The 26,426-nt window shown below is 40.0% G+C and overlaps 1 protein-coding gene across 3 annotated transcripts in view; it reads left to right on the top strand.

Moving 5' to 3' along the window:
* Window positions 1-25,348, top strand: part of LOC120746114 (tensin-like) — a 121,306-nt gene extending 95,958 nt beyond the window's left edge. The window contains exons 18-35 of one of the 3 annotated variants that reach the window (XM_040051408.1): window positions 7,335-8,975; window positions 10,021-10,101; window positions 10,445-10,608; window positions 11,929-12,013; window positions 15,410-15,484; window positions 15,908-15,934; window positions 16,188-16,269; window positions 17,902-18,458; window positions 18,551-18,637; window positions 18,724-18,852; window positions 18,943-19,038; window positions 19,156-19,233; window positions 19,449-19,520; window positions 20,512-20,586; window positions 20,904-21,072; window positions 21,348-21,416; window positions 21,552-21,581; window positions 22,224-25,348. In XM_040051408.1, the coding sequence (XP_039907342.1) occupies window positions 7,335-8,975; window positions 10,021-10,101; window positions 10,445-10,608; window positions 11,929-12,013; window positions 15,410-15,484; window positions 15,908-15,934; window positions 16,188-16,269; window positions 17,902-18,458; window positions 18,551-18,637; window positions 18,724-18,852; window positions 18,943-19,038; window positions 19,156-19,233; window positions 19,449-19,520; window positions 20,512-20,586; window positions 20,904-21,072; window positions 21,348-21,416; window positions 21,552-21,581; window positions 22,224-22,353 (3,647 nt within the window). In that variant the 3' untranslated portion in view covers window positions 22,354-25,348. The remainder of the gene's footprint in view (window positions 1-7,334; window positions 8,976-10,020; window positions 10,102-10,444; window positions 10,609-11,928; window positions 12,014-15,409; window positions 15,485-15,907; window positions 15,935-16,187; window positions 16,270-17,901; window positions 18,459-18,550; window positions 18,638-18,723; window positions 18,853-18,942; window positions 19,039-19,155; window positions 19,234-19,448; window positions 19,521-20,511; window positions 20,587-20,903; window positions 21,073-21,347; window positions 21,417-21,551; window positions 21,582-22,223) is intronic. The other 2 variants (XM_040051406.1, XM_040051407.1) reach the window with 2 other exon arrangements.
* Window positions 25,349-26,426: the final 1,078 nt, after the last annotated feature.

Below are 26,426 nucleotides of genomic sequence, written 5' to 3'. Positions count from 1 at the left end.
GGAGACAGACACTGATACAGACGCATCACCTCAATTCAAACTGTGACAGCCGGACAGTGACAGATAGACCGAGAGACAGACATGGCAAATATAAAACCACGGCAGCGACAGTTTTCCTTGTGCCAGTCACTGATACGCCAACCATGACACCTTTTCACCGATGGACTGTCACATCATCCTGTCTCACTTTCTCTCTAATTTTCTGGTGTAAAGTCCAGAACGTGGCTGAAATGTTTGTTTTTAGAAAAGTAAAATAGCTCAGCTTGGCTTTAATAGATTTGTATTTTTTCAGGAATTTTTAATAAAAAAAAACACACGTATATGTCTTAAAATTAATGATTCCATAACTGAAATTGATGCACAATAAAGAGTTTATTTGCAATATCACCCTGTTTTGAGCCCCCTCTTCTAACATATATCTCACGCTCACACACATGAACACAGCTCTTTAGGGCAAGTCAGTCATTTGTCAGTCAAACCCAGTCACCCTCTGGTGGCATGCAGACTTGCCGTCGTCACAGTGGTATGAAAGCTGTGAAGGTGAATGTCACATCCTCCTGTGAGACATTGGATGAGTTGCTGACATCACCGCATGTATGTATATAGATGTTTGTGCATGTGCAGGCCTGCCTCTGTACGTTCAAAGCTTTGTTGCCAGTCATGATCTTATTGGATCATTTAATATAGTCAAGTAAAAGATGTGCATAACGATTCAGGAGCTTGTAGAACCACCTTTAGCAAAATTATTGCACTTTGAAGTGATTGTTTTATGTGCATGACTTTCACATTATTTTGGAGGAATTTTGGCTCACTCTTATTTACATTGGCTTCAGTTCAATGATATTTGCAGGCAATCGTTTATGCACAGGTTTCATAAGATCCAGCCACATTATTTTAATCACACTGAGGTCTGTGCTTTGACTGGACAATTGTGATACCTTCATTCTGCCATTCTGTGGTAGATGTGCTGCTGCGCTTGAGATCATTGTCCTGTTACATGACCCAGCCAAGCTTTCGCCATTGGGACAAATGGCCTCACATTTGACTCTAGAACAGCGGTCCCCAACCCCCGGGCCTCGGAGCGGTACCGGTCCGTGAGTCGTTTGGTACCGGGCCGCGAAAGTTGTGGCTCAGGTGTGAAATGTATGCTTTCAGGGGTTTTATCGGTTTTGAGCGTTATTTTGTTATCGTTTTTATCGTTAACTCGGTTTTCCTGGGTCTTTTCATGTGTGTTATGAATAAATCTTCTTTTTTACGGTACCGGTACTAGTTTTATTTTGTTGTATTTATCCGCAACACCTTAAAGGCCGGTCTGTGAAAATATTGTTGGGCATGAACCGGTCCGTGGCGCAAAAAAGGTCGGGGACCGCTGCTCTAGAACACTTTGCTATACAGTGGAGTTCATGGTCTAATGCAAGTTACCCAGGTCCTGTGACTGTAAAACAATCATCACCCCTCCACCACCATTCTTGAGAGTTGATGATGAGGTCTTTTGTGCACATGTGCTGGGTTTGTCTGCATTTTTGTCTAATCTGTCCAAAGGACATTGTTCTAGAAGTCATTGGGTTTGTAAAGATTCACCTGTGATAACCTAAAACAAACTGTCATTTTTAAAATAAGGTGTTTTTCCTGAAAACCATACTAAACACACTTGTTCAGTCTTTTTCAAATTGCACCCTGATGAACTTTCACATTCAGCATGCTAACTGAAACCTGTAGAGTCTGAGGTGTAGCTCTTGAGTTTCTTTGCAGTTTTTCTGAGCATTGTCTGACCTTGATGGAACATCCACTCCTGGAACGACTGCGGCATTGTGTTTACACACCTGAATGCTCCCATCCAGCAAACTGCCAAAACTCCTCACTTCACACTGATGATCAATTAATCAAGTCCATTTTGTTTAAAAACAGAAGCTCTTAATTCCTGTGGAATCAGCAGCGATGTAATTACACCACTGTGTGCATAGAGTAATGTAAAAACTTCACTGTATGTCTTTGAACTTATTCTACAGCTAAAATAAAGTCAATTATATTTAATACATTAAATTACCAATAAAATGTACACCTTAGAATTCTAAAACTATTGTATTACACAGAAAATAGAAACATTTGACATGTGAGTTACAATGCTTCCTGTTGCAAAACAGAGTGAAAATGTTTTCACAGTTGACAAAGCTAACTGTTAGGCAGACACACTCCCAATTTCAAAAAGACCTTCATTGAAGAGGTAACATTATCTGTGTCCACGAAAGCTATAATTTCACGGCTCTTTTCTAAGTGGGTGAGAGACATGTCCATTTAATCTTGCACGTAAACTTTAAATGTGCTTCTATATTTAAATCTGGCTATTTTGAAAAAATGGCTCCTATATTTTAGAAGATCACGGTCTGCCCTTTAGGCGTGTTCAGCTTATCTTAAGGTTTCAACCCTTGAACACCACGGCACAGCTGGGAATCTGTGTCATTTTGTATAGTCAGTAATTTACATAGAAAACTGTATCATCTGTATAAAAATTACATTCAATATGAACAAATTGACCAATATTCTATCACTATGCCAACAAATCAAGTTTGAACTCTACTTAAATGAATCATGACTACAGAGAACATGCTGGATAACTAAATTATTTTTGCTTTTGTAAGAAAAAAAACAATACATGTTGGAACAGAAGTATTGTACATATGACATGTTGACAGTATACAGTATCAAATGATATGCTATGTTTTAATTGAGATATAGGTATGTTGGCAAATGGGACACTTCAATCAACCTGTCTGCTAATCCTGAATGTACTAACAATGTGTGTAATCTCCATCCCAGCTGGATGGATACGGCAATAACAGTTTGTGTAGCACGTTGTCTATTTATAATAAGCTATTGGACGCAGGTGTTTAAATGGCTTTTTAATTGTTTCCAAGGCTGTGATGTAGCAATGAGACACTCAAGTGAACACTTAAGAGAATACAGCTCAGAGCCAGGTGCTACGTGTGGATGTATGCGTGTCCACGTGCAACACAGCATGAGTAATGCCTCTGGCACTTTCGTGAAAAAGGACAGCACCTGTTACTTGAGGGAATACAAAGCATGCACAGGCACAGGTTTGAGTCAGAGTGTGTGAGTAAGAGAGACTGAAAGACTCTGACAAAGTCAAAAGCTTTTTTTTTCTTGCTTCAATATGTTCAAATATTTCTTTGAGTTGATTTGGCTTCATCTACATATTAAAAATAGTAGTAGTGATGGCATGGCATTGTCCTTTTGCAGCAGAAGGAATGGCATGTTATACTTGTTAACTGGTGTAAGAAGCAAGCTGTAAGCTATTTGTGTTAGCCAAGGCTTGGTGACTCAACCAATCTAATTTGAGGCCCACTGCAGCTATTTATCGACACCATAATAAAGCAATTTGTTCTATGCAGCTGGAGAGCTGCTTGTTTGTGTCATTCATAACAATGGTCACTGGATTAAATACCACACTGGAGCTCTGCTCCCTAACATTGACGGTTCTACGATAGGCACCAGGCTGGGACATGATATATCTTTTGACTGTTGACATAGTTGGACATTAAATGTATTACTATGTCCGTATTTCATAAGCAAAGTCAAATCTAGGACATGTCATTTTTAGTCCTTTGGCCAGTGATGAGACTTAAGTAGCTTCTGATAAGTTTGGCTATCCATATTTCTAAATCTTGCAAACATAAAAAAAAATCCATATATTCTTGTATTAATGCCCTTCTCTCAGGCAGTAATGACATCATTATACTATAACGGTCTTATAATATTACATAATTGCTGGACTTTTCTGATGATAGAAGCTCTGACATCCCGAAATTGATAGCTGACTGCCTAAAACATGTGACACATTTTCAGCCAATGCATGAAATCCTATTATTCTGTCAGACGTTGCTTGCATCTTGGAGAAATGAGTGAGGAGTGCTCTGGATCCTGTGCCTTCCCATACTGGCCAGGAGATGGCAGGTCAGATTGTCTGAAAACTTTCATTCTTGCAAGACAGTAGTGAAAACAGTAAATTTTCTATATGACAGATTCCCAAAAACATCTCAGGTTTAGCAGAAATTGCATATTCTGAAACAGAAACAATGATCATTGCCTGGCTGAAGGGAACTCTGGCAGGCTGGTTATTTGCAGCATGCTCATCCCTTGATATTCCAGATGAAGGTCAAGCTCTTTTAACACTAGTCTACCCCTCTTCCTTTACGCTACATCTGGAGCAGATGTGCATACCACTTAATGTTTGTCTCCCAATGTATGCACATACCAGCGTGAGTCTGGAACGAGTGTAAAAATGTAGTGAAAGTCTCAAATTCTTTGGTTCTGTTCTCTTCAATGTGACATCTAAACAAGTTAAAAACAAAAAATACCAAAAATAAAAATACCCCAAACCATCTTTAAAAAGATAAAATTCACTACAGAAACAATCACTCTGTGAGTCAGAGACTGGTTTCACTTTTGTAATTTTATCCCACTGGCTCATTTAACATCTGTTAGTTGGCGAGACCAAATTAGGTATTTGTGGGTCTGTTAGATTTTTGATCCACTGGAAGCTGATACTACAGTGTTACCCAGATGCTGCTGCTCTGTGCATTTTTAGTTTGTCCTATCTGAGCCATAACATGGCAAATGGCAGTGTTTGTTCCGATGATTTACAATCACTATGGGGTTAAATTGCAGCTGGAAAAGTGCCATCGTGGCTTAGTCAAGTCTAAAAGAGCATGTTTTATCAACCAGAACAAAGGCATTTTCTATTCTGTTAAAGGTCAGAAGGAGGAAAAGACCGAGAGCTCAGCTGGTGGAAAATATGCACAACCGATTTCTGAAAAGTCTTATGGTTCTAATATAATTAACAGAGTTTATGGGATTCTTTTAAACAATAGAACCTCCCACTTATTAAGGATTTAAAGTTTAGGATGTGGGGGAGTGAGTGAGATGCACAGTAAAGGGATCCCCCTAATGGCATTACCAGGCAGACAGATGGTGCAGGAGTTGTAGTTTTTTTTTTTCCAGGCACATGGGTGGAGGTAGAGGTGGTGACAGCGGTGGAGTTCCTCCCCCGCTGCCGGGAACGCTCAGTGATCATCCCAGAGTGCCAACTCACCCCTTGCGGGTGTTTCAGTGGTACAGCCCCACCTCGCTCCAGAAGAGCACATGTCGGGTGACATGAATCAGAGAGGACAGGGGGAGTGAGAGAAGAAGCTCAGAGGCAGAAGGTTTAGTCACTGAGAGACTTCGGAAGGACTTCCGAATTGTAGATTGAAACGGAATCACTGTTTTGAAAAGGAAATATTTAATCTTTCCTGATTTTTTTTACTTAATCATCACAGAAAAAGAATTGGAAGTTTGATCTACAGGTAAGGATGTTTACATGAGTTTGATTTAAAATATAAATATGGGTTTTAGAACTTGAAGAAACTTAATATAAGAACCATGAATATTTAAAGTGTATATATTGCTGGCAAGAACAAAAAGATTCATTATTTTGGCTTAAATCTTTATGCGTAAGGCTTTGGAGTAATTCCGCAAGTCCAAACAAAATGTAACTGTAAACCTGGAATTATGCTTTCATAATGTGCCAACACTAAAAGCAACCACAGGAACAAACTGTGATTATGGCTTCGTCCCCTGTCCTCTCATTCTTGTTGCTACTGTGGCCGTGAGCTGTTGTTGACATGGGTTTGGAAATAGCTGAGGTCTGAGTGATTCACCATCTGTCCCCAGGGGTCGCTCAATTTGGAACACCCTACATATGAGCCATGCTTCTGTATATGTTGTGTATCACTTTGCATATGCACACTAGATACTGAAAGCCACTGCTGTCGCATGACTTTCCTTCTTGTAAATATGTTGGTAGTACCACAGAATGATTTGTTGCTGGTGTAAAACTTTATTTTTAAATAGTTTATCTTAACTTTTTAAAATACAGTTTAAAATACAATTAGACTGTGTATTTATTATATGGATAAAATATTGGAGCATATGGCATAAGACCTATCCTTTGGTGTTCATGTAAGAGGTGAACGGGAAGAAAACCTCCAAGTGATATCTCTGTAGTAGCCAGGGGGTGCTTGAAAAGATTAGTTCGGTTAATGTGAAAGTAAACTTGTGTTTGCAAATAGTATGGCTAAACAGTCGAAATTGTCAGCTGAATATAACAATAGCTAGCTAAAAATCTCAATTTAATAATTCAATCGTCTTAGCGGAGTGTTACGCTCAGTAAGTATCGATGTACCTATGGATGCAACTTCCCTGTTGGCAACACATTTTTGGAAGACTACAAGCACAACAACCAGCTGATCTGAGCAGAGTCAGGCCGAGCATAGACAAGTAATACACAATAAAGCAGGTTTATTTTTAAACTGTATTGTTGTATTATATTGCTTGGTGTGTGTTATGGAAATCTGTATCTGTTTTGTATATCTGATAGGAAAAAATATCACCTGATTTTTAAATCACAAAATATAGGTATTGGTAAAGCTCTAGCTATCAGTTAATTAAAGTTTGTTTATTACGAAGAAATTATGATGCATTTTAGCTAACAGTGTAAAGTTTGAGCTGAATAGTTGAAACTGTTTTAACACCCAACCAGACCAACCATAGCCAGACCAAAGGAATTTAGTTTACTTGTTTGGTTCAGATGAAATATAACCTTGTCTGATTTGCTATAAATGATAAACACCACAAAATAAATTATAATAATATGTCCACCCATACATGGTTTGCACATTCTTGTAAAGCGTTAGGTGGCTACTTTTATTCATAGCATTGCACAATATGTACGCAATTACTCTGGTTTTGTTTTGCAAGCATGATTCAGCAGCAAGAAATCAACCTAAAGACGACAGCTCCTCTCATAGTCCAACTCTGGGGTTTCAAACTGGCATGACTCCTTTTCCCTTTGGCTGACACAGACCAGTTGTTTCGGTGTGTTGTGCAGAACCCACCCATGTTAACGTCAGACCATGTGGGCCTGCACTGACGCAACGTGACAGGGGCTTTAAGATCTGAAAATTGGCTATTAATAGAGCTGCAGGGGTTGTGTTGCTGGTGGCTGGGCAGCATGCTGCAGCTGAGAATCAAACGAGTTGAGTGCAGAGGGGGTCACTATGTTTGTGATGTCAGGGATCCTGTCCCATACAAAAAAATGACTTGATGATTGGGGCCCATTAACCTTAACGTAAACAGTTTTTTCCTAAACACAAAATTATTTAAATGAAAGTATTTTTTTAATTGTGTTAATTCCATTTCATGAACTTTAGAGTTGAGAGCTGTTTCATAATTTTAGTATATTGTTTACTATATTGTGTAATCTTTCTCTCTTACAGATGTTGTTCATACCCAGGGCCCACTTGATGGAAGTCTTTATGCCCAAATCCGGAAAAAAGACTCCCTGGAGGGAGTTGTCACAGTCAATGGCCTCCCAGTCCGTGAAAACCCCTTGACTAACGAGAACCCATTGCAGCACACCAACCATCCCCTGCAAACTACTGACCACACCCTTCCTGTGGCAGGCCACACTTCCCTCCCTGCTGTCGACCATACCCTGTCTGTGAGCAGTGACTCAGGCAATTCTACCGCATCGATCAAGACTGATCGCACAGATGAGCAAAGCCAGTCTGTGCAGAGTGCTGTGAGCCACAACAATCCAACAGCAACTCACCCACCACTCAGTCCGCAAGAAAAAAGAGAGCTCGACCAACTTCTGAGTGGCCTTGAGGCACCAACTAAGCGGCAAGCCTACCTGCCTACATCTACCTGTCCAGGAGGAGGAGTACGACACTTAGTTCCTGCACAGGTGCATGTCAACGGGAGCCACACCAGGTTAGTTGGCGCTCCTTCAACAGAGGAGCGTGAGACAGATATTCTCGACGACGAGCTGCCTAATAGTCAAGAGGGCAACAGTGTGGACAGTTTGGGCACCATCTCATCCCTTGAGGGCCAAGCAACACCAGCTGACTTGTACTACCAATCACAGACTCCTGTCAGTGGCCAGAACGACGAGCCATACCTTGATAGAAGCGAGATGCCGGTGCATGGAGTACAAACTCCTACAGCGATGCAAGAGAGATCCGTGGACTCACCATCGCCACAGGGGGGTTACAACAATTATCAAAATGGAGGAGGGATGTATCGTTCACAGTCCTTTGGGAACCCACCTGCCAGCAGCCCTGAGACCACCCCAAAACTTATGCCCAGGGCCCCTGAGAGGAGCACCAGTAGCCGGGATGCTGTACAACGAGGTCTCAGTGCCTGGCATCAGCATAGCCTACCAGACGATCCATTTGGTCCTCCTCTTCAGTCAACTCATAGCTTGCCCCACTTTCCCACCTCAGCTTCACAGCGTGACATTGAGCAGTCAATCGAGGCACTAAATATGCTGATGCTTGACCTAGACCCAATCAACTCTCACATGTCTAAGTCCCACAGTGCGCCCCCTGGTGAGAACAGCCTCAATTCATCCCAGGTGCCATTCTCCCAGACCCTGGCCAGGCCATCATACCAAGCAGACTCTGCTATCCATGGCTACAACAGCTCTGGATCAATTGGCGACGGCATTCATCAGCCCCATCGCTCATCTGGGAGAGTCAGCCAGAGCCCAGTTATGGAGTCTCCAGTGCATTCTCCCCAGAGGCCCAATGCTGGCTACCAACACCAAAATATCACCCCAACACACACTCCTGAGCCCTACCTCCATACTCGCCATGCACCCCTTCATTACACCACTGATTCTAATTTCAATCAGCAGACCCCAGTGAAGCCCATGAACTCCCACCCAAGCAGTGGCACTTCACACTCCCCAGAACTGCAGGGCTCGTCTCCGTATCCAGGCTATAGTGCCTCATCTTCACCCCTTCCCACTGTAACTCCACAGCCCAAGGACACATCTTCTTCATCGTTGCCCAGAGAACAAGATGCTGAGGAGGAGACGCTAAACTTGGAAGGCCTGGTAGCACACCGTATTGCAGGTAAGGCTTCAAGATATTGTCTGGAGTTAGTGTATGAATAAGGAAGGGACAGAGTGAGTGGTACTGGACTTGTAACTGTTGCAGGATATTATGCTGTTCTTTGTTTTTTTTTTGTGCATAAATTAATTCATTTACAGTTGATTATCTATTATGCCTATTATGGATTAGCTTCAAAGTTTCCAAGTTTTTTAAGGTTTAAAAAAGAATATGTGAAATAGTTTTTTGCTATTCTTGTTTTCAAGGAAAAGATTGCACAAACACACATATGTCAGCATTTGTGGGTTGTTGGACTGATGGTGGCATGTTGTAGCCCCTAAAGGGGACTCAAAGAGCAGGTTAATACAGTCATTAGCGATGCTCTGTTTTGGAGGTTCAGGGAACATTATGGATGATTTGCATGAAACTAATGAGATAATAAATAAGCATAAAGATGTAAAGCAGATTTGTAGCATATGATATAGCCTAAAACACTTTTGATATTCTGAAAATGATATTCAACAAAACGTATATATCCAAAATGGCTAACACAATTTACGCATTATCTTGAAGTCTCTGTAATCTTAAGAACCAAGTAGAATGCAAGCGGTGCAGTTTCTATAACCGATCCATTACAGGGTGTTGTATTAGAGGAATAAGCCTTACTCATAAAGTTAGCTTCTCTGACTCAGAGAGCTGTGCAGAGCTGCTGAGAGTGGAAATGAGGTGAGAGTAAGAATAGCCAGGCATTCAGAGATCCCAGCTTCCATGCAATGTCGGCATGCACGATTTTCTTTGAAATGATTTGGAAGCTCTAAAGTGCCTCCCAGTGGAACAAAAATGTAAGTTCCTTTTTTAGCTAGGGGCTTGCGTGTCATCTCATTTGGAGAGTACTTTTATTTATCCATTTCTGCTCTGATTTTTCTTTTCCTTTTCCATTCAACCCATCTCTTCACTGTATGGAAACCCTACCCTCCACTGCTTCTTCCTCTGCACTCACTCTCCTCCTCCTCCTCTACCTTCACCTGCTGCCTCCCTTCCACCACTTGACATCCCTCCCCGGAAACAGAGTACAACGCTCGTATTCGGGGCATCAGTGAAAGCATGACATCACAACAATCTGACCGCCATCGCTCCTATTCCTTCTCTGGTTTGTCCACTTTACCCCACCTTTAAATTCTGTCTTTGTTTCATTTTATTCGTCTTGCATTTCTAGAAACTTTCTCTGCTTCCTCATCATTTTCCCAATTATTTGTCCTTTCCCACTGCTTTCTTATTACTTGCAGCCACGTTTTTAAACATTGAGAATCTTTCTCACTGGCTCTGCCTCTCTTAAAGAGGGAATGATGCTGCCCTTTTATATTGATAGGATGCTTTCTCTTTAGCTGATACATACAAATATCCCGGGACTACACAAGCAACATAAAAAGATGTTTAAAAAAAGGCATAATGATTTGATAATACCTCATACTCAAATATTTTGGGGGATACAGGAGTTCGTTCCAGAGGGATGACCCCAGAAGTGACACAGGAAACGGGCAGGCGTCGGACCACGAGTGAGGGACAGTACCAGAGCGGCCATGATAGTACGTCAGCAGTGGATTCACCAGACTTTTCCAACAATCTTGCTCTCAACCCAGGAGGAAGACCCAGAGAGGTACAGCACTTGATTTTATGGTTAAGCCACGAGCACATGATTTTGTCACTAATTTTGTCCCCACTGAAAATCATGATAAATCCTAGAGGCTGACTGTTGTAGGATTTTCAAGACCAATACCAGCATCAGCTGATTTAAAAATCTGAAACTCTAATACGTAAATATGTATTCTTTTAGACAAGGAAAATAAACCCTTTACTTGATATTTGTTATGTGTAGTTATTCATTTACCCTCTGCCTGACTCTGCACTGGTCAGCAGGCTGTGCACTGCCCAAAGGGAAGTTGCAGAGTGCCCTCTGGTGGACAACCTATCCAATGTCAACACATGTTACATACAGTAGTTGACAGATGTCTCTGCTCTCTCTCCTATTTGCTTTTTAAATTCTATTGTGCCATTAGAAATGTTGCTTCTGATAGTTCCGCAAGTAGCTATTATTAGCCGATAAGTTCATATTTGCACTGAAGTAGTTTCATTTTATGCACAAAGGCGCTATAGCGACATATAGCGACATGTTTTTAATTGGGGTGGTGCAGGAGGAAGCAAACAGTCATACTTCATGCCCAGCTTTGGGCCTATCCTGGTATTATGGAAGAGAGTCCCTTCAGCATGAGGTGAGCTACAGTAAAACATCGAGCTCTCGACTGTTTATTGTTCATAAAAGTTCTGACTTCAGACCTACCCCAACCAAGCAACAAACTAGCAGTGACTGCTGATTTGAATTTTAACTTTCTGTTCTGTTTCTCTTATCCGCGGAAAAATGTGTTTGAACTTCAAACTCTGCTTGCTCTGAGTGAGAGAGAGAAACTTACGCATGCTTTTATATCAAGCAGAGCTGACTGATGTGATGTTCTGCTATCTCATCAACCCAAAACTTTTGTAAAGTACCCACAGCTGACTGCGAACGCTGCAGAGGAGGAATAACACAGTACACTCATGTTCCTGCACTTTCCATATTTTAATTTCTTTTACTTGTTTTTAAATATCTTCGTGGTCTTGCTCTGTTTTATGTGTCCCATATGCTCACGGTGTAGGAACTTGTACAACCCCTCAGCCATGTCTGCTAGTCAATCGAAAGTTCTGGGCAAAAACCATTAAAGAGAGGCAGGTTTTAGCTTTCATGTCTTTTTGGTTGATCCATTATAGTTTGATTTTTCTCTTTTTTTAAAATTATTTTTAGCTTATTAATTACTCTGTCATGATATTGTGTCTTGACTCTAATCAAGTCAAGCTGCATTGATTTTTCTGTAGACTAATTATACTTTTCTTTTATACTTCCTGACATAACTCCATATCTGTGTGCCTTGATCATCTCTTTCAGGGTCCAATGCACAGCTACCGAGAGACGTTTCAGGACAATGAAACAGACAGGTTTGCCAACAGTTCCACCTTTGGAGGTGGTGGAGGTGAGAATTTATTCCATATTCCATATTCTCCATCCCCTAATCATAGCCACAACACACATAGGCTCACTCTGTCTAAGACATTAGATAGAAATTGTTGGTCTGAATCTAAATTACATTTGTTTCTTTATTAAAAAATGCACAAGAAAGGCTGCTGGAAAACACTTAATTGTGAACAGAGGCTGAAGTTTAAATTAAGTAATTTTGTTTTCATTATATATAAATAAAACAAATACACAGCAAAGAACAAACTCCAAATAAAATAGAAGAAAAAAAAGATAAACAACCAAACTACAGTAAATAAAGGCTTTAAATGATTTTGCAATGGAAACAGCTCAGTAGCAAATAAAACTGAGTCTCTTCTCACAGTCATGAGCCCTCCAACTACTCAGACGCCCTCCTGTCTTCTGTAAGGCTGCACACTTCATCTTAGCCTGCGGACACAATGGTTTTCCCCCTTCATCCCAGGCTTCGTAGTCCATCTCCTGCCCATCCACCCAGATCCAGTCCTTAGATAAGAAGCGCAAACCAATCCAGACATGTTTAGTGCTGTGATATTTATTCAGCTCTTTCTGAATGAGCAGCATCTCAGTTTCTGATGCCACACTGGCCAGGTCATCATGGTGCTCCCTGCAGTACTCCAGAGCTTCCTCCCAACTCTTTTCCTCTTCCACCACTACTGCGCTGTAGCAGAAGACAGGGTTGATATGGTCTGCATGTGCATCACGCCATTTTTTGTTATCAAAAAGTCCATAGTCTTCATTGGGTCGGTTTTCAGGTTGATCCTGCTTCCAGCAAAGCTCAGTCACCTCTCCACCTCCTGACCACAGCCACTTGTTTTTGTCTGAGAGATTCCTCAGCAGTCCAAACCAGATGTAGTCATTGAGATTGTGAGAGAGCTCCTGAAGCTTGAGGTTATCCCGTTCATTACTGACCGGGGCCAAGTCTGTGTATTTCTGCTGACAGTAACTTAAAGCTTTATCCCAAGGCATTTTCTCCTCAATGTAAACATACTTGCTAGAAGTTCCAGAAAAGCTCAGGAGGAGCAGGGTCCAGACGAAGACCTGATCCATCATTGTTTTGTTTCAAAGAGTGTTGCGAGCTGTGAATACCCAAAGTGTCAAAGCTATGAGATGTTTGACAGAAATGATTTGCATAGGCGGGCTCTGTCATTCGCTCAACCCATCAGTATTGTCAAGGGAGATGAGAGAACAAAGTTTCAAGGAAAGAAACAGACTATAAAAGTCTTTCTTAAACACTCATTATTATGTCTGTTCTGTGCACTCCTCGTCCAACATTGCCCATACGGAAAAGAAATAGTAAAAACATATGATTTACTCATGAAAGTGGCCACTTTCTCATTACTTTCATATATTTTTTTAGTAAGTATCCAAAACATACAAGTTTCATTATATAATTTTTCAAGGGATCTTATATGTGTTTTCACTCTTGTATGCTTTTCATACAAGTTTCATACAAGACAGATACAAACTTTATAAGATGTATATATATCCTTTCCATATGGGTGGTCTTCTAGGAATGTAATTTTGGACTCCATATTTTTAATTAAATTCAACAGCTATTTGATTTCTTTAAATTTCTGTTATCAATGCGCTTCAAATATATCAAAGAAAGACACAGACATGAAGCCTGAGGCTATTGGGAAAGAGCAACTAATAAGGGTTGCGTGACTTCACAGCCGACAAACAAATCAAAAGAAGGATTTTCCATGTTGTTAGTGATTTCTTTCAAATGCAAATGTAGAGGTCAAGAGAAGAAACTCAGTGAGGGCTGAAAGAAACAATCTTTATTACTTCTGCTTTTTATCTATCTTTCCATCCTTTTGCTTTTTGTCATTTTATTCTTTGGCCATGTTGGTGCAATTAAATATAAAGTAATGTGGACTAAGGTGTATTTTATAATCTTTGAAAAACTCTCCAGGTTAGGGATAACATAGGATATATTTGAGCTATTAACATTAAATTATAATCCTTTCAACAACACTGAAAAGGAGAGCTGTCCTTTTCACTGCCTCCATCAAACCAGGTGTGTTTTTATAGTCAAAACAATCAAACTTACAAGTCATCTCACCAACCACTGCCCCCAAAATATATGTATTCAATTCAGTTATAGCACTGACCTCCGTGTTCAGACAGTCTGTGTGATACTGATATTTGGGAACCCCAGACTTGTCCTCTCTCCTGTCATTAGTCCTGAACTCACAAGTGTTCTAATAAGAAGGTGTTCTTTTGCACAAACATTCATATTTGCCCACCTTTACCCTTTACCATGCCACTTCCTTTGAATTAATCAATTAAGCATGTTACAAGGTGCTTGCTGGCCTCTTATTTGGGAAACATTGGAAAATATGTGTGGTGATTTCTGTGTCTCACACCTACTCACCTTGCATTGTCACAGCTCCATCTTTACATTTTTACCTCTCCATTTTACCTCGTCATTGTTTGTGTAGCAGAATGCTCTGGTGTGGTGATGCTCATGCTAAATGTGTGCAAATTTATTTCCATAACACATTCACATTTCTTTTCATATTTACATCGAGGTTAGCATAAATACAAATTCCAAAGAAGCAAATAATTTGACATATACACGTGATAAAGATTTCCAAAGTTTACACATGAATAGAAATATAAATACAAATATGGAAAGATAGTTTTTAATTAAGTAGCACATTTCATTACACGCAAATTTAAAGTGTATGACACAGAAGATAAAACTGCAAAAACCTGTGTAGGTTTGCAGTGCCTTAAGGCAGTGACAGCAAAGTCTGTTTTTGAACATATGCACAGATTTAACTTCTGTCAGTCAGCAGGCACCACAGTAACTGAAATCACCCTCAGCACACTTCTAATTCAATGACAGCCTTCACCTTCAGCCAGGGGTGTCAAACTCAAATACACAGTGGGCCAAAATTCAAAACTGGAACAAGGTCGCGGGCTAACGTTAATATTTATTGAAAAAAAAATCTTCCTCCAGATATAAGAATGAATCTCTTCTTATGGACTCAAACAAGTTTTGCAGAAAAACTGAATATGGAACAAGCAAAGCTTAATACTAAACAATATATATATTAGCTGTATAATACCAGTAGGCCAGCTCTAATAATAATTTGGTATGGCTTTGCAAGCCAAATGTAATTAGGCTGCGGGCCAGAGTTTGACACCTATGAGCCTTCAAGTGTTACATATTCGTACATGTAAATCCACCATCTGATGAATTTCCATGTTGCATCATACTTTTGCAAAAGGGAAAACCTCTGTGCTTTCATTCCTTGTATTAGTCAGGGTACATTATTACATATTCTCATATGTCATCACTAATGAGAAAGTTTTGCAAATACAAAATTTTTAAGAATCTTTTGAATCTCTTTCTTTCTCGTAGCTCGCTCTCCTCCAGATTTGAGCAAGACTCCTGTGTCACCGCTGGGATTGAAGCCTCATCAGCAGGGTGGAGCAGGTCAGTTTACCGGCATCAAATATATTTGTCTTCATTTAGAACTGACAGTATATATACTACAGATGATGTGTACAAAATGATATTCAGTTCATGCTACAACATTCAGGTTTTCAGTATTTGCATACAAAGAATTTGAATCTCCCAAATCATAATTAGATTTGACTAAAAGCACTTTAGCCATCGAGTGATAATTATACAGAAGCGTACAGTGCACAGAATCCCTGCACTATGTCATACTGTAGCTGAAGGGTAGAAGGTTGCTTTAATACTTTGCTGCCCTCTAGTGTGTAGAATTGTTCCTGCAAATGCTTCGACGCTAACAGTTCTTGCTCTGAGCTAAAGTGCATCTCTCTTCTCTCCTCCTTTTCCACACACCCTCTCTTCTTCTGTTGGTGTCTGCTTCTTTTTTCTTCTTGTGGTCAGACTTTCATTCTAATACTGGAGAACAAGGTAAGCTTACTTTTTGTGGCACCACCAAACCCATATTTGATATTTCTGTGCTCGACTATACATGGATTTGTCTTTGTTTTATGATGATTGATGTTTGATTAATTTCCTGTTTCTGTCAATTTCGCCTTTTCCAAGCTTCTGATGCCTGTTAACTGATTTGTCTTGTTTCGTTCAGGGCATCCAACTGTTGCGTGATGCACCAAAAACCGATCTGACCGTACACATGTATGTGTGTGTCTGTTTTAACACGCAGATAATCGAGGTTTTGGCGACTCCAGGGTACAATCCTTGAATGCTCCTCTCTCCTTCAGCAGTCCCATCCACAGCACTGATGGGTGAGTCTTCTGTCACTTATTTTTCTTGGATAAAAATTTTAGCCTGTACATGTTTTTTATACATGTTAAGCAAATGTTACTTTTCTTTTTTTTTATACTCATATCCAGGATGTCATTTACGGAGTATGATGCTGAAAGTTTCTGAAGAACCCTTGTGATTGAGGTTAAAATAAAGTGATTTTGCAACTGGAGCGTGAAAAGCCCAAATTTTAAATTAAAGTAAAAGTTTCTGGTTCTAATACATTGACACATATCGGGACATACTGCTGTGAAAGTACTTCATTTCATGCATATAGATAGCTTGGAGACCCAAATTAGATATTCAGGTTAACTGAGCAAGCACTTGGCGACAGTGGGGAGGAAGAACTCCCTTTTAAAAGGAAGAGAGCTTTGACAGAACCAGGCTCAGGGAGGGGCCAGACAAGTTATAGACACAGAGGAAAGAAATGAGAGCATAGAGACATGAGGACAAAACAGAAAAGATAGAAAAGAGAAGAAAAAATTTAATAACATGCTGTAGATGTATATAAACACACTGTGTTTGAAGAGAGGTGAGTGAAAAAGAAGTGCTTAGTGCATCATGGGGAGTCCTAACATCTGCTTCTAAAAACCACAAGTAAACCAGCAGTCTGAGTGCTGTGTTAGCATAATAACATAACGAAAAGTATTTAAGACATGACAGAGCCTAAATATTCAAGACTTTGCTTGTAAGGATTTACACTGAGAAATCCCACATCACTTCCTGTGTACAATGTCTTTCATTAGAGAACAATCACCAGTCACATTTCATGTAGCCTGTATATGATGTATCGCAGCATTATCCCAGCAGTGATAGAAATAAAACCAGTACCTCAAACTGAATTTCTGTTATTACTGCACCCACCTACAGTACCATCACAGCTCACTAGGGGGCTCCAGCTCACACTTTGGGAATCACTGGACTAAAGCAATGGTGTCATCATTCAGTATGATGCTGTAGAGAAGTGAAAGTGATGCTGAGAATAGATTAGCAGCCAAACATCCAGGAAAGCAAGCATATAAGTGATTACAGATCTTTCTCGTTGAATTTACAGATTAGCATCATCATTACATTGGCGAGCAGCTGAACAAAAGTTCAATAGCCATATTAATTTAGTATCAAAGACTGAGCAAAGATGAAGTCACTCTGTTTTCTATCTATATTTAATCCACATAAACAGCTAAATAGAGTCAAAATTGCAGATTCAATTCAAAATGGCAATCAGATTATAATAAATAATAACTATCCACACAGATACAGACAAAAATGAATGCATATTCAATGCCACTATTTAACTAAAACCCAAACCCCACCCCCGAAACTGATACAATATGTTCATGTTTAGGATCCTTTCGGAGGGCGACGAACCAACCAAAAGACCTAATAATGCTTTTAAAATAATAATAATAACATTATACAGTGAGGTAATTTTCATTGAGGTTACTTAGATATGAGCTGCCGATATCATCCACAAGATGTATTTTACGAACTGGAATAAGTGCTGAAATGTCAACATCAAGTCAGCTTGAGCATCCTTATCACATTTAATGTTCGGTGTAAGGATCAGGTACAAAAATACAATAACATACCTTTTCTCACTTTTATGATTGTAGAAGAAGAACTAGTTCTTCAGATGCTGTCCCACACAGCCCCGCCTCTATTCACCCCCACAGACCTGCTTCCCCAGACGGATCTCAGGTCAACATTATGGGCGTCCACACAGTCCCCGGCAGCCCTAACACCCTCCACCGCACAGTGGCCACCAACACTCCTCCGAGCCCTGCACTGCAGAGACGCCTGGGTCAAGCCAGCCCCTTGCTGGGCAGGCACCCACCTCCATCTGGTGTTCCTTCAAGTCCTCTGATTGGCCGAAACCCTAAAACAGCAGCTGCCGGTGTGCCACCTAGCCCTCTGATGGGGCGCCGCACGGCAACGAGTGGACACAGTACGCCTGATGAGCTGGGCGCTGCCTCTCGCCAGGGGAGCATCCATCAGCCTGCCACGCCTGCTTTCCCAGTCTCCCCACAGCTGCCAGAAAAGCGACACATGTCCAGTGGAGATGCAGACAGAATGGAGAACAAGAACCTGATGCCAATACCGATCAGTGTTAGCAGCACGCCTAACCTGTCTGGGACACACACTCTCCCAGACGTCTCCAAGTCTATATACGGTAAAAGGGAACTTTTTTTTTTTTTTAATACCTTTCATGAACCTCATGGGCTAAATATCACTGATTTTCTTCACCTAATTTCATTCAAACAGACGGTTATCCTGACATCAAGATGAATGTCAAGTTTGTCCAGGACACCTCCAAGTACTGGTACAAGCCAGACATCTCCAGAGAGCAAGGTGAGAGTCAGGAACTTCAACCAACTTCAGCTGCTCATCCTCTCATCATTGCTTTTCTTTTCATTCTCCTCATCTTCTTCTTTTAGCCATCAGTTTGCTGAAGGACAGGGAGCCTGGGGCTTTCGTCATAAGGGACAGCCACTCTTTCAGAGGGGCCTATGGTCTGGCCATGAAGGTGGCCTGCCCACCACCAACTGTCCAGCAGAACAAAAAAGGTAAAGGCTTCCCGCACTCTGCTCTTGGCTTGCTTGTGAAACATCTGCCTTCTCCAACAGCTGGATCAGCTGAGTATGTCTTTCTTTTAGTTGGTGACATGACTAACGAGCTAGTGCGGCACTTCCTGATTGAGACGAACCCCAAAGGTGTCCGCCTGAAGGGCTGTCCCAATGAACCCTATTTTGGTGAGTTTCTGCTGGTGTTTTTTTTTTCTGTTTGCAACATCAAAATCACAGGTTGAAATTTAATTTAATATCAGACTGATCCAGTCTGACAGAGAGACCATTGCTTTCTGTTTGTAGGCTGTCTTTCTGCTTTGGTGTACCAACACTCAATGACCCCACTGGCTTTGCCATGCAAACTGATGATCCCCACCAAAGGTAACTCTTGTTTTTTTAACTCTACTTTCTTAGTTTCTTTAACATTTTATGGAACGGGAATCCACTCAGACTTTTAGTACAAACCAAATTATTGATAGGTACTTCCATGTTTTTGATAAAAATGTCAATTTTATTTTACACTTTACAATTTATTTGCTGCAAGTAATTGTATTCAGATGCAAAAATATAACATCTACTCTATTCGGTCTCTCCAGACCCAAATGAAGAGGCACTAGAACTCACCACACCAACTGATCCAGTTGTTGAACTTCTTAAGCAGGGAGCGGGTAAGTGTCATTGGAGTCTACCAAAAGAAAAATGGGATAAATTATGATTCTGCAAAAACTAACTCTTTGTGAAAAGTAGAGATGCACCAATTGCAATTTTCTTGGCCTGTTCCAATTTCCAATTTTTTAGTTCTTTTTTTTAAGTGTGATGTGCCAATACCAATTTTTTTGAATTCTGGTTTCTTTCTTAAAACTAAAAATGACAACAAAATCACATTTTCTTCAATGCAATATTCTAAATGATATAGCAATAATAGAAATTTTTAAACTTCTAAAATTTTCCCCCAAAACTACAGTAAGTTACCAGGTATTGTCTCACAGAAGTAACTGAAAATAACCTACTGGAAAGAGATGCAGATAATTAAAATGACTTCCTGTATATCTAGTTTTACCTGACATATTTCAGCTTACCAAATAAAACCAGTTGCAAGAGATTCATACAACAAAACAGTTACATTTTCTGATATGTTTATAAATTCAACAGCCAACATGAAATCAACACCTTTTCCTTTTCACTTCTGTCATAATTTTTTTTTCGTAACTGCTTTTATTCCGCGGGCATACTGAGGTTCATAATGAGGCTGCTAGCATATGGCTTGCGCCGGACTCTGGATAGCTTTAGCTTTAGCCACTTTGCTTTTGTTTGCTTCCCTAAAATATCCATATTCAACTGGATGATGGTGATTTTATGTGGGATTAGATTTGTTGCTACAAATGTTTTAGTGCCGGTTCCCATGTGGTTTACTTTAAAATTTGTCACTTTACTCACAATGAGGAGTTTAACATCCAGCATTTGGATGTCAGCGTGTGCTGTTCTTTTGCAGATATGTTGCGCATGCATGACAAAGACCAGCTTATAATCAGATATATGTGAAACAGTTTGGCCAGTCACCAGTTGTGGCACAGACTAATGGAATCAGGCCTGTTCTGGTCCCTGAATGGACAATTTGTGCATTTCAAGAAAAAGAAAAAAACTTTTTTTTTTTTTTAGAAACATCAGATCACTTGCTTACACAACCTTGTCATCCTTACTTCACAGTCCAGAAGGTTCCTGAGGAAGCCCATGGTAAATACTGGTTTGCACTGCTCTGCTTCATCATGAAATTTTACTGAATATGAGTGTGCTCTTTCCCAGAGGGTTTCAGTCACTGTTAACAAATTTTACAACTAAATAAAACTCAGAAAAAACTTGAAATTCATGCACGCTATGTAAAAATATGCATTGCATGATAACTTGTGTCATAACATTATTCACTGTATGCATTTTTAATTATCCTCACTACAGCTTCCATCACTTTAAGACAAACTGCATGCACACTGTTTTTTGGTTTTTTTGTAGGATCTTCTCTTATGTAGCAGTGTTTTTCCATTGTTTACCTCTAGCGTGCAATGTTCTCTACATCAACTCTGTGGACATGGAATCGCTCACTGGGCCTCAGGCAATTGCCAAGGCAATTAGTCAGACGCTGTCAACCAACCCTCTGCCCGCTGCCACCACCGTCCACTTTAAAGTGTCCACACAGGGCATCACACTCACCGACAGTCAAAGAAAGTGAGTAAGCACGTTCAGGAGTAACTCTAATATTAACAATGGTCTTAATAATGGTCTGTTATATCTGTTATATATATTAGTATGATAGTCCCTAACAAAAAGAAATGTTTAACGCAAAAGTAATTTTGCACCCTCTAGTGGTAGCCAGTAAACCAGTAATCACATGACAGCATTTTTCAGCAAACACCAAGAGATACCCTGTGCAATGTTTCACATCCAAGCACGGTCTTTTAATGTAATGTTATTTTATATTCATTCATTCATTTTTACTGCAGGCTTTTCTTTAGAAGACATTATCCAATAAACACGGTAACCTACTGTGACATTGATCCCCAGGACAGAAAGTAAGACTTTCCTTTAATGTACTATATATATATATATATATATATATATATATATATATATGATTAGTGTAATTACTTAATTCAAAATTATATTTTTTATTGTATTTTGTATTTGATTTTTTTTTTTTTCTTTAGATGGGGCAAAGAAGGAGGCGGCTCAGTGAGGTAAGTTTGCATGCTTTAAAGATAAATGTGTATAAAGAGGTATCTGTGTACTGAACGTCATAAACAACTGAATTCATTTCACTAACCACTTAAAAAAATATTGTTTGGTTTGCTTTTCCAGATGTCCAATACCTACAGTATTTAACCTTATCTGGCAAAAAGGTTGAGACACATCAAACTTTAAATTTAACAGAAATTTTTAACACAAACTCAACATATCCAAGGGTGAAACTGAGAAATTTGATTGTTTACTGAAAAATAGATGACATCATTGGTTTAATGCAATCAAAATGTCTCAGAAAAGCCTCGGCTCTTCTTTTAACACACCTAGCAAGCATTTAGCAACTGAGGATATCAACTGCCAAAGTTTCAAAAACAAAATGTTTTTTTTGATGCTTGCCCCAGCATGAATTTGAAGTTGTTCAAGGTCACCTTAATTATATTTGGACCTGTTGATAGACGCTGTCACTGAAACACACTGGAATATTTTTGTTATGAAAAGCATTCATGTTTGTTTGTTTTTAACTTTGGCACAGTACTTTTGTAACAAGTAGACTGTCAAACTGCTTGCTGACTAATGACTTGTGATAACAGAGTTCTTTGCCTTTCTTTAAGTATAATATATGTTTTTCTTGCTTTCAGGCTTTTTGGATTTGTGGCAAGGAAACAAGGAAGCACAACAGACAATGTCAGCCACCTGTTTGCTGAGCTGGACCCAGATCAGCCCGCCTCCGCCATCGTCGGCTTCGTCTCTAAAATGATGAAGCGATGAAACCCTTAACGTTCAAATGGCAGTGGCTGTTTTGCAATCTTCCCTCATTGTTGGTGTCCTCTTTGCCAGGGCTGGATGGAGTCCTTTCTTTCTGTTTTATGTTGGGTTTTTGTTTTCCTTCTCTGTTTTTTCCTCTCTGCCTTGCTGGTTTGTTTTGATCTAATTGAAGTAGTCTCTGTTTGAAGGCTTTGGTGTGGATCGAAACTGGAGCTAGAGGATGTGTGATGCGGAGCTATGCATGTGACAAACATGGAAGCCATTGGAGGGAGAAGATTTATCGACAGGGTAACCTGTGCTTGGAGAACTTAGCTAAAGACTAAAAGAAAAATGCAAAGTCTAGTCAGGGAACATATAAGGAAGTGGATGTTTCAGGGTTTTCTGTTGTTCTTGTCGATTGATTTACCAAAGGTAGCTGCAATACAAGTGCGAGAATGATGTAGCTGTTAAGCCATTATTATTTCCTCCTTTTAAAAGATGAAACATTGAAAAAAAAAAAAGAAATCTGTTTTCTTGAACTCATCTTCAGGAGTAAAAAAAAAAATGTTGGCCTTGATGGCTTTTAGCAAAACTGTCTGAAGACATTATGCATGTTAGCTTGATCTTTAAGCTTGACTCTTCTACCTTCCACAAAAGTCATTGTGAAATCCTTAGAGTGGCCATTTCCAGGTCTGTTATGTGTCGGAAAGGGCTCTGCAGTGAAACGACTGATCTAAACTGCACATAACAGACCAGACTTAACAAAAAAAAGAAAAGGGGAGGGAAAAAAAGGACAATAAAACAATGCCACGCTAAGGTCACCGAACTTTGTGTCAGTGCAGCCACTTTTGCATCACCTCAGCATCCAGTCCGAGCCTGATTTCTCTCTCTAAAAACACAAAAAAACCTTGCTTCTTGGATTATCCACCTGATATCGGCAAGCTCGCAATTGCATGCCAGACAGAGGGATTGTTTTATCTAGAAGGTGGAGCCGCTGATTCAGGCCAAGACTCTTTCCTCCCAGAGTCACACAGACTTCGTCATCACCAACTGCTTGCAGTAGTGGACCTGTTGATAGACGCTGCCACTGAAACACACTGGAAATCACCAGGGACTGGCCCAATGACCTGGACCTATGCACTGTTCTTTATGCATGTTGTTGTCCCAAAATGCACCCCCCCCCCCCCCCCCCCATAGTGACATCCAACATCACTGAAATCATTCTATGCCATGTGCTTAAAACTAAAAACCTTTAGACGAGTACACTGACGTCGTATGACTTGTCAAAGACTGCATGAAATAGAAACTTTTTTTGTACTCTTCTCAGAGTCCTACAAAACAAACAAAAAAAGGAAGTAGAACAACCCACTGTTGAAGTAGTCACATGATGGTGAGATGCTATGTTTTTACCTTTGTTTTCATTTAGTTTTCAGTCCATTTGGGCCAGGGTTACCTTTCGCTGTATCAAGGACAGTTTTATGTTCCACGGTGTTGTCAAAATTTACATCTGGATACCATTTAGTGTTAAAAACAAAGAAAAAAAACACACGAGAAGTTTCCACACTGTGCGCAATGCCTGCTTGTTGAACACACGCTCAACCATTCACAATAAGCTAAGGAAAAAAAATTGATATTGATATAAATGTACATAGATACTACTTTGAAAGGTGACATAGCGAAAAAAAGGATTTATTTTTGTTGCTTTGGTCCCTCATGATTACTCATATATACATATATTGTACAGTCTAGATAAAGAAGATTACCTAATAGGGTGAGAAAAAAAAAGATATATACTTATTTTGGCTAATGATTTCAAAGTCTGGCGATTTTGAAATGCGTTTGAATATATGGTGTACATTACTTTGTACATGTATATGTTTGTTTTCACCTTGTCATGTATTACTCTTTTTTTTCTGCCTGTTTTTTTTTCTTCTTCTTCCCAAACGAGGTGGGGCGCAAAGGAGACAGGTCTGAAATGTGTAGACAGAAATATCTGAGTGTGCTTCCTTACATTTGGAAGGCAAACATATCGAAGCTGTTACATTTAAATGTGTGAGAAAAAAAGGAGGAGGCCAACCTCGAATGCAATATGAAAACAGCTTTTATGCATCCGTGACAGTTACAGTTATAATTTTGCCAAAGATTCATACGTCTATGCTAACTTGCTGCATGCTGCTTCTCAGTTTCCATTTTTTTTGTGTTTCATTCATTTTTCAGTCTAGCTCAGCTTGAGCAGCCAGGTTATTATGGGATGTTCGATATTAAATAATTGCAAGACAGCAAGACATTGAGATGTCTTGCAATGACAAAAGTATTTTGGGGGTGGGCAGGCGTTTGTTGTCTCCAAAATGTATTTGCTTAAGATTGAAAAGTCCCACTGTGCCCATCTCAAAGAAGAACAATGAAGTTCTGTTCAATTACCAAAACATTAAATTTCAAATAGACATCAGTGCTGGAGGTAGATAAAGTCAGACATGTCTCATCGTGATGCTAAAGCTCTGCACTTGCAGCCTTGTCAGACCTCCAAAGGTGTCCCCCCCCCACCCTTTGAGAGTCATTGATTTATTTATTCTTATTTATTCTTTCATTTCCTTACAAATTTCCATGTTTCATTGTCACAGCTTTGCAGTTTTTACAGCGTTAATGATTTTAGGAATGTACGGTGGCGCTTTATTGAAAGCAAAGAGGTACAGTGCACTTAAATCAATGTCATTTGAAAAGAAAAACTAAAGAATTAAATGTTGAAATACAATTTAAAAAAATCTAAACTATATTGTACCTGTTGGCTTTGAGTCAAGAGTTACCTTGTTGTTTCATTGAAATTAAAAAAAAAAAAAGATTCTGTGACCCCTTGTACAGATGAGACTTGTATGTTGTATGAATGTTCTACTATGGATGTGCAAAAGGGTCTCAGATTTTGTTTACGCTTATCATTTACATTATGCTGTCATGGCTTACCTGTTCCTGAGGAAAAAAATGAAATAAAAACATTAAAGCAATACAGATACATTACGTTAAAGGCATATGGGTGTTTTTTTTTTTTTTACTGCGCTTTTTTAATACATGGGTTCAGACACTGACTTCTTAGTCTGACCCTCACCCAGAACCAGTTTGATTAGAGAGACCCTGGCATGGAAAAATTACCTGGAGGGATCATCTGGGCTGATTTGACATTCATGAAGGCCAAACTTGGAGCCTCATTTGATATTGCTTAGTGAGAATGTATCTTAAATGCATGGGGCTTGGCTCGGCCTTAACAAACCGTACGGGTCTGTTCTCCTGTGGACGCACCACTCACCATAGCGGTCCGGTACTTTCTGAATTTGGCGGTAGTCAAAGGCAATTCAATCTGTACCTGTTTAAACTGGATTTAGGGACACAGGACTGTCAGGTGAGGGGGTTCACAGGAGTGAGTTTATTTTTAGCCCCCCAGCTGCACATAGAGTTTGTCCATAGTGGGCGAGATAATGTTTTTCCTGCACCTTACGAACTGAGTGCCATCACAGATTATGCACCTTTTTTGGAGTCTCTGGTGAGGTGCTGAAAAGCTCCCCAACTGGGGGATCCACGGTTCTAGTGAAGCAAGCCGACATATGGGTGTGTGATTGATTTTGTAATTGTATTATGAGACCTGAGGCCACGTCATGGACACTTGGGTCAAGAGAGGCTGGTGGTGTGATGGATCAGGTGATGAAGCAAGATGCCAGACTAGAATGCCCAAATATTTAATCAGTGGTCCCCTGAATCTTCAGAGACCCTGATCTAATCTCTGTTACTGGTTATACGTATATATTGTTGGTGCTTGTCGTGGTGGCAACCCTCAAACTAAATTGTAGACACCAGAAGTGACGCAGCTGTCAGGCTGAAGGATGAGTCCAATCAAACTTGGTTGTCTTGTGGGAGTCAGGTTTGGATGAGATATGTCCCTTAAAGGCCCTGGATGTTGTGAAGTGTCTTGGTTGACAAGCTTCTGTGGAAGTCAGGGACAGTGACCTTGGATTAGCAAACTGGGGAGATGAGCCGTCTATTTTTTGTTTAAAATATGAACACATGAATGAGGGTTTACCAACACCAGCTTTGGAATTGGTGTCACCACA

The sequence above is a fragment of the Simochromis diagramma genome, unplaced genomic scaffold (assembly GCF_900408965.1).
Source record: "Simochromis diagramma unplaced genomic scaffold, fSimDia1.1 OVJJ01000107.1, whole genome shotgun sequence".
In the NCBI taxonomy this organism is placed as follows: domain Eukaryota; kingdom Metazoa; phylum Chordata; class Actinopteri; order Cichliformes; family Cichlidae; genus Simochromis; species Simochromis diagramma.
Note: the sequence above shows the minus strand (reverse complement) of the source record. Positions and strands in the feature narration are given on the sequence as shown.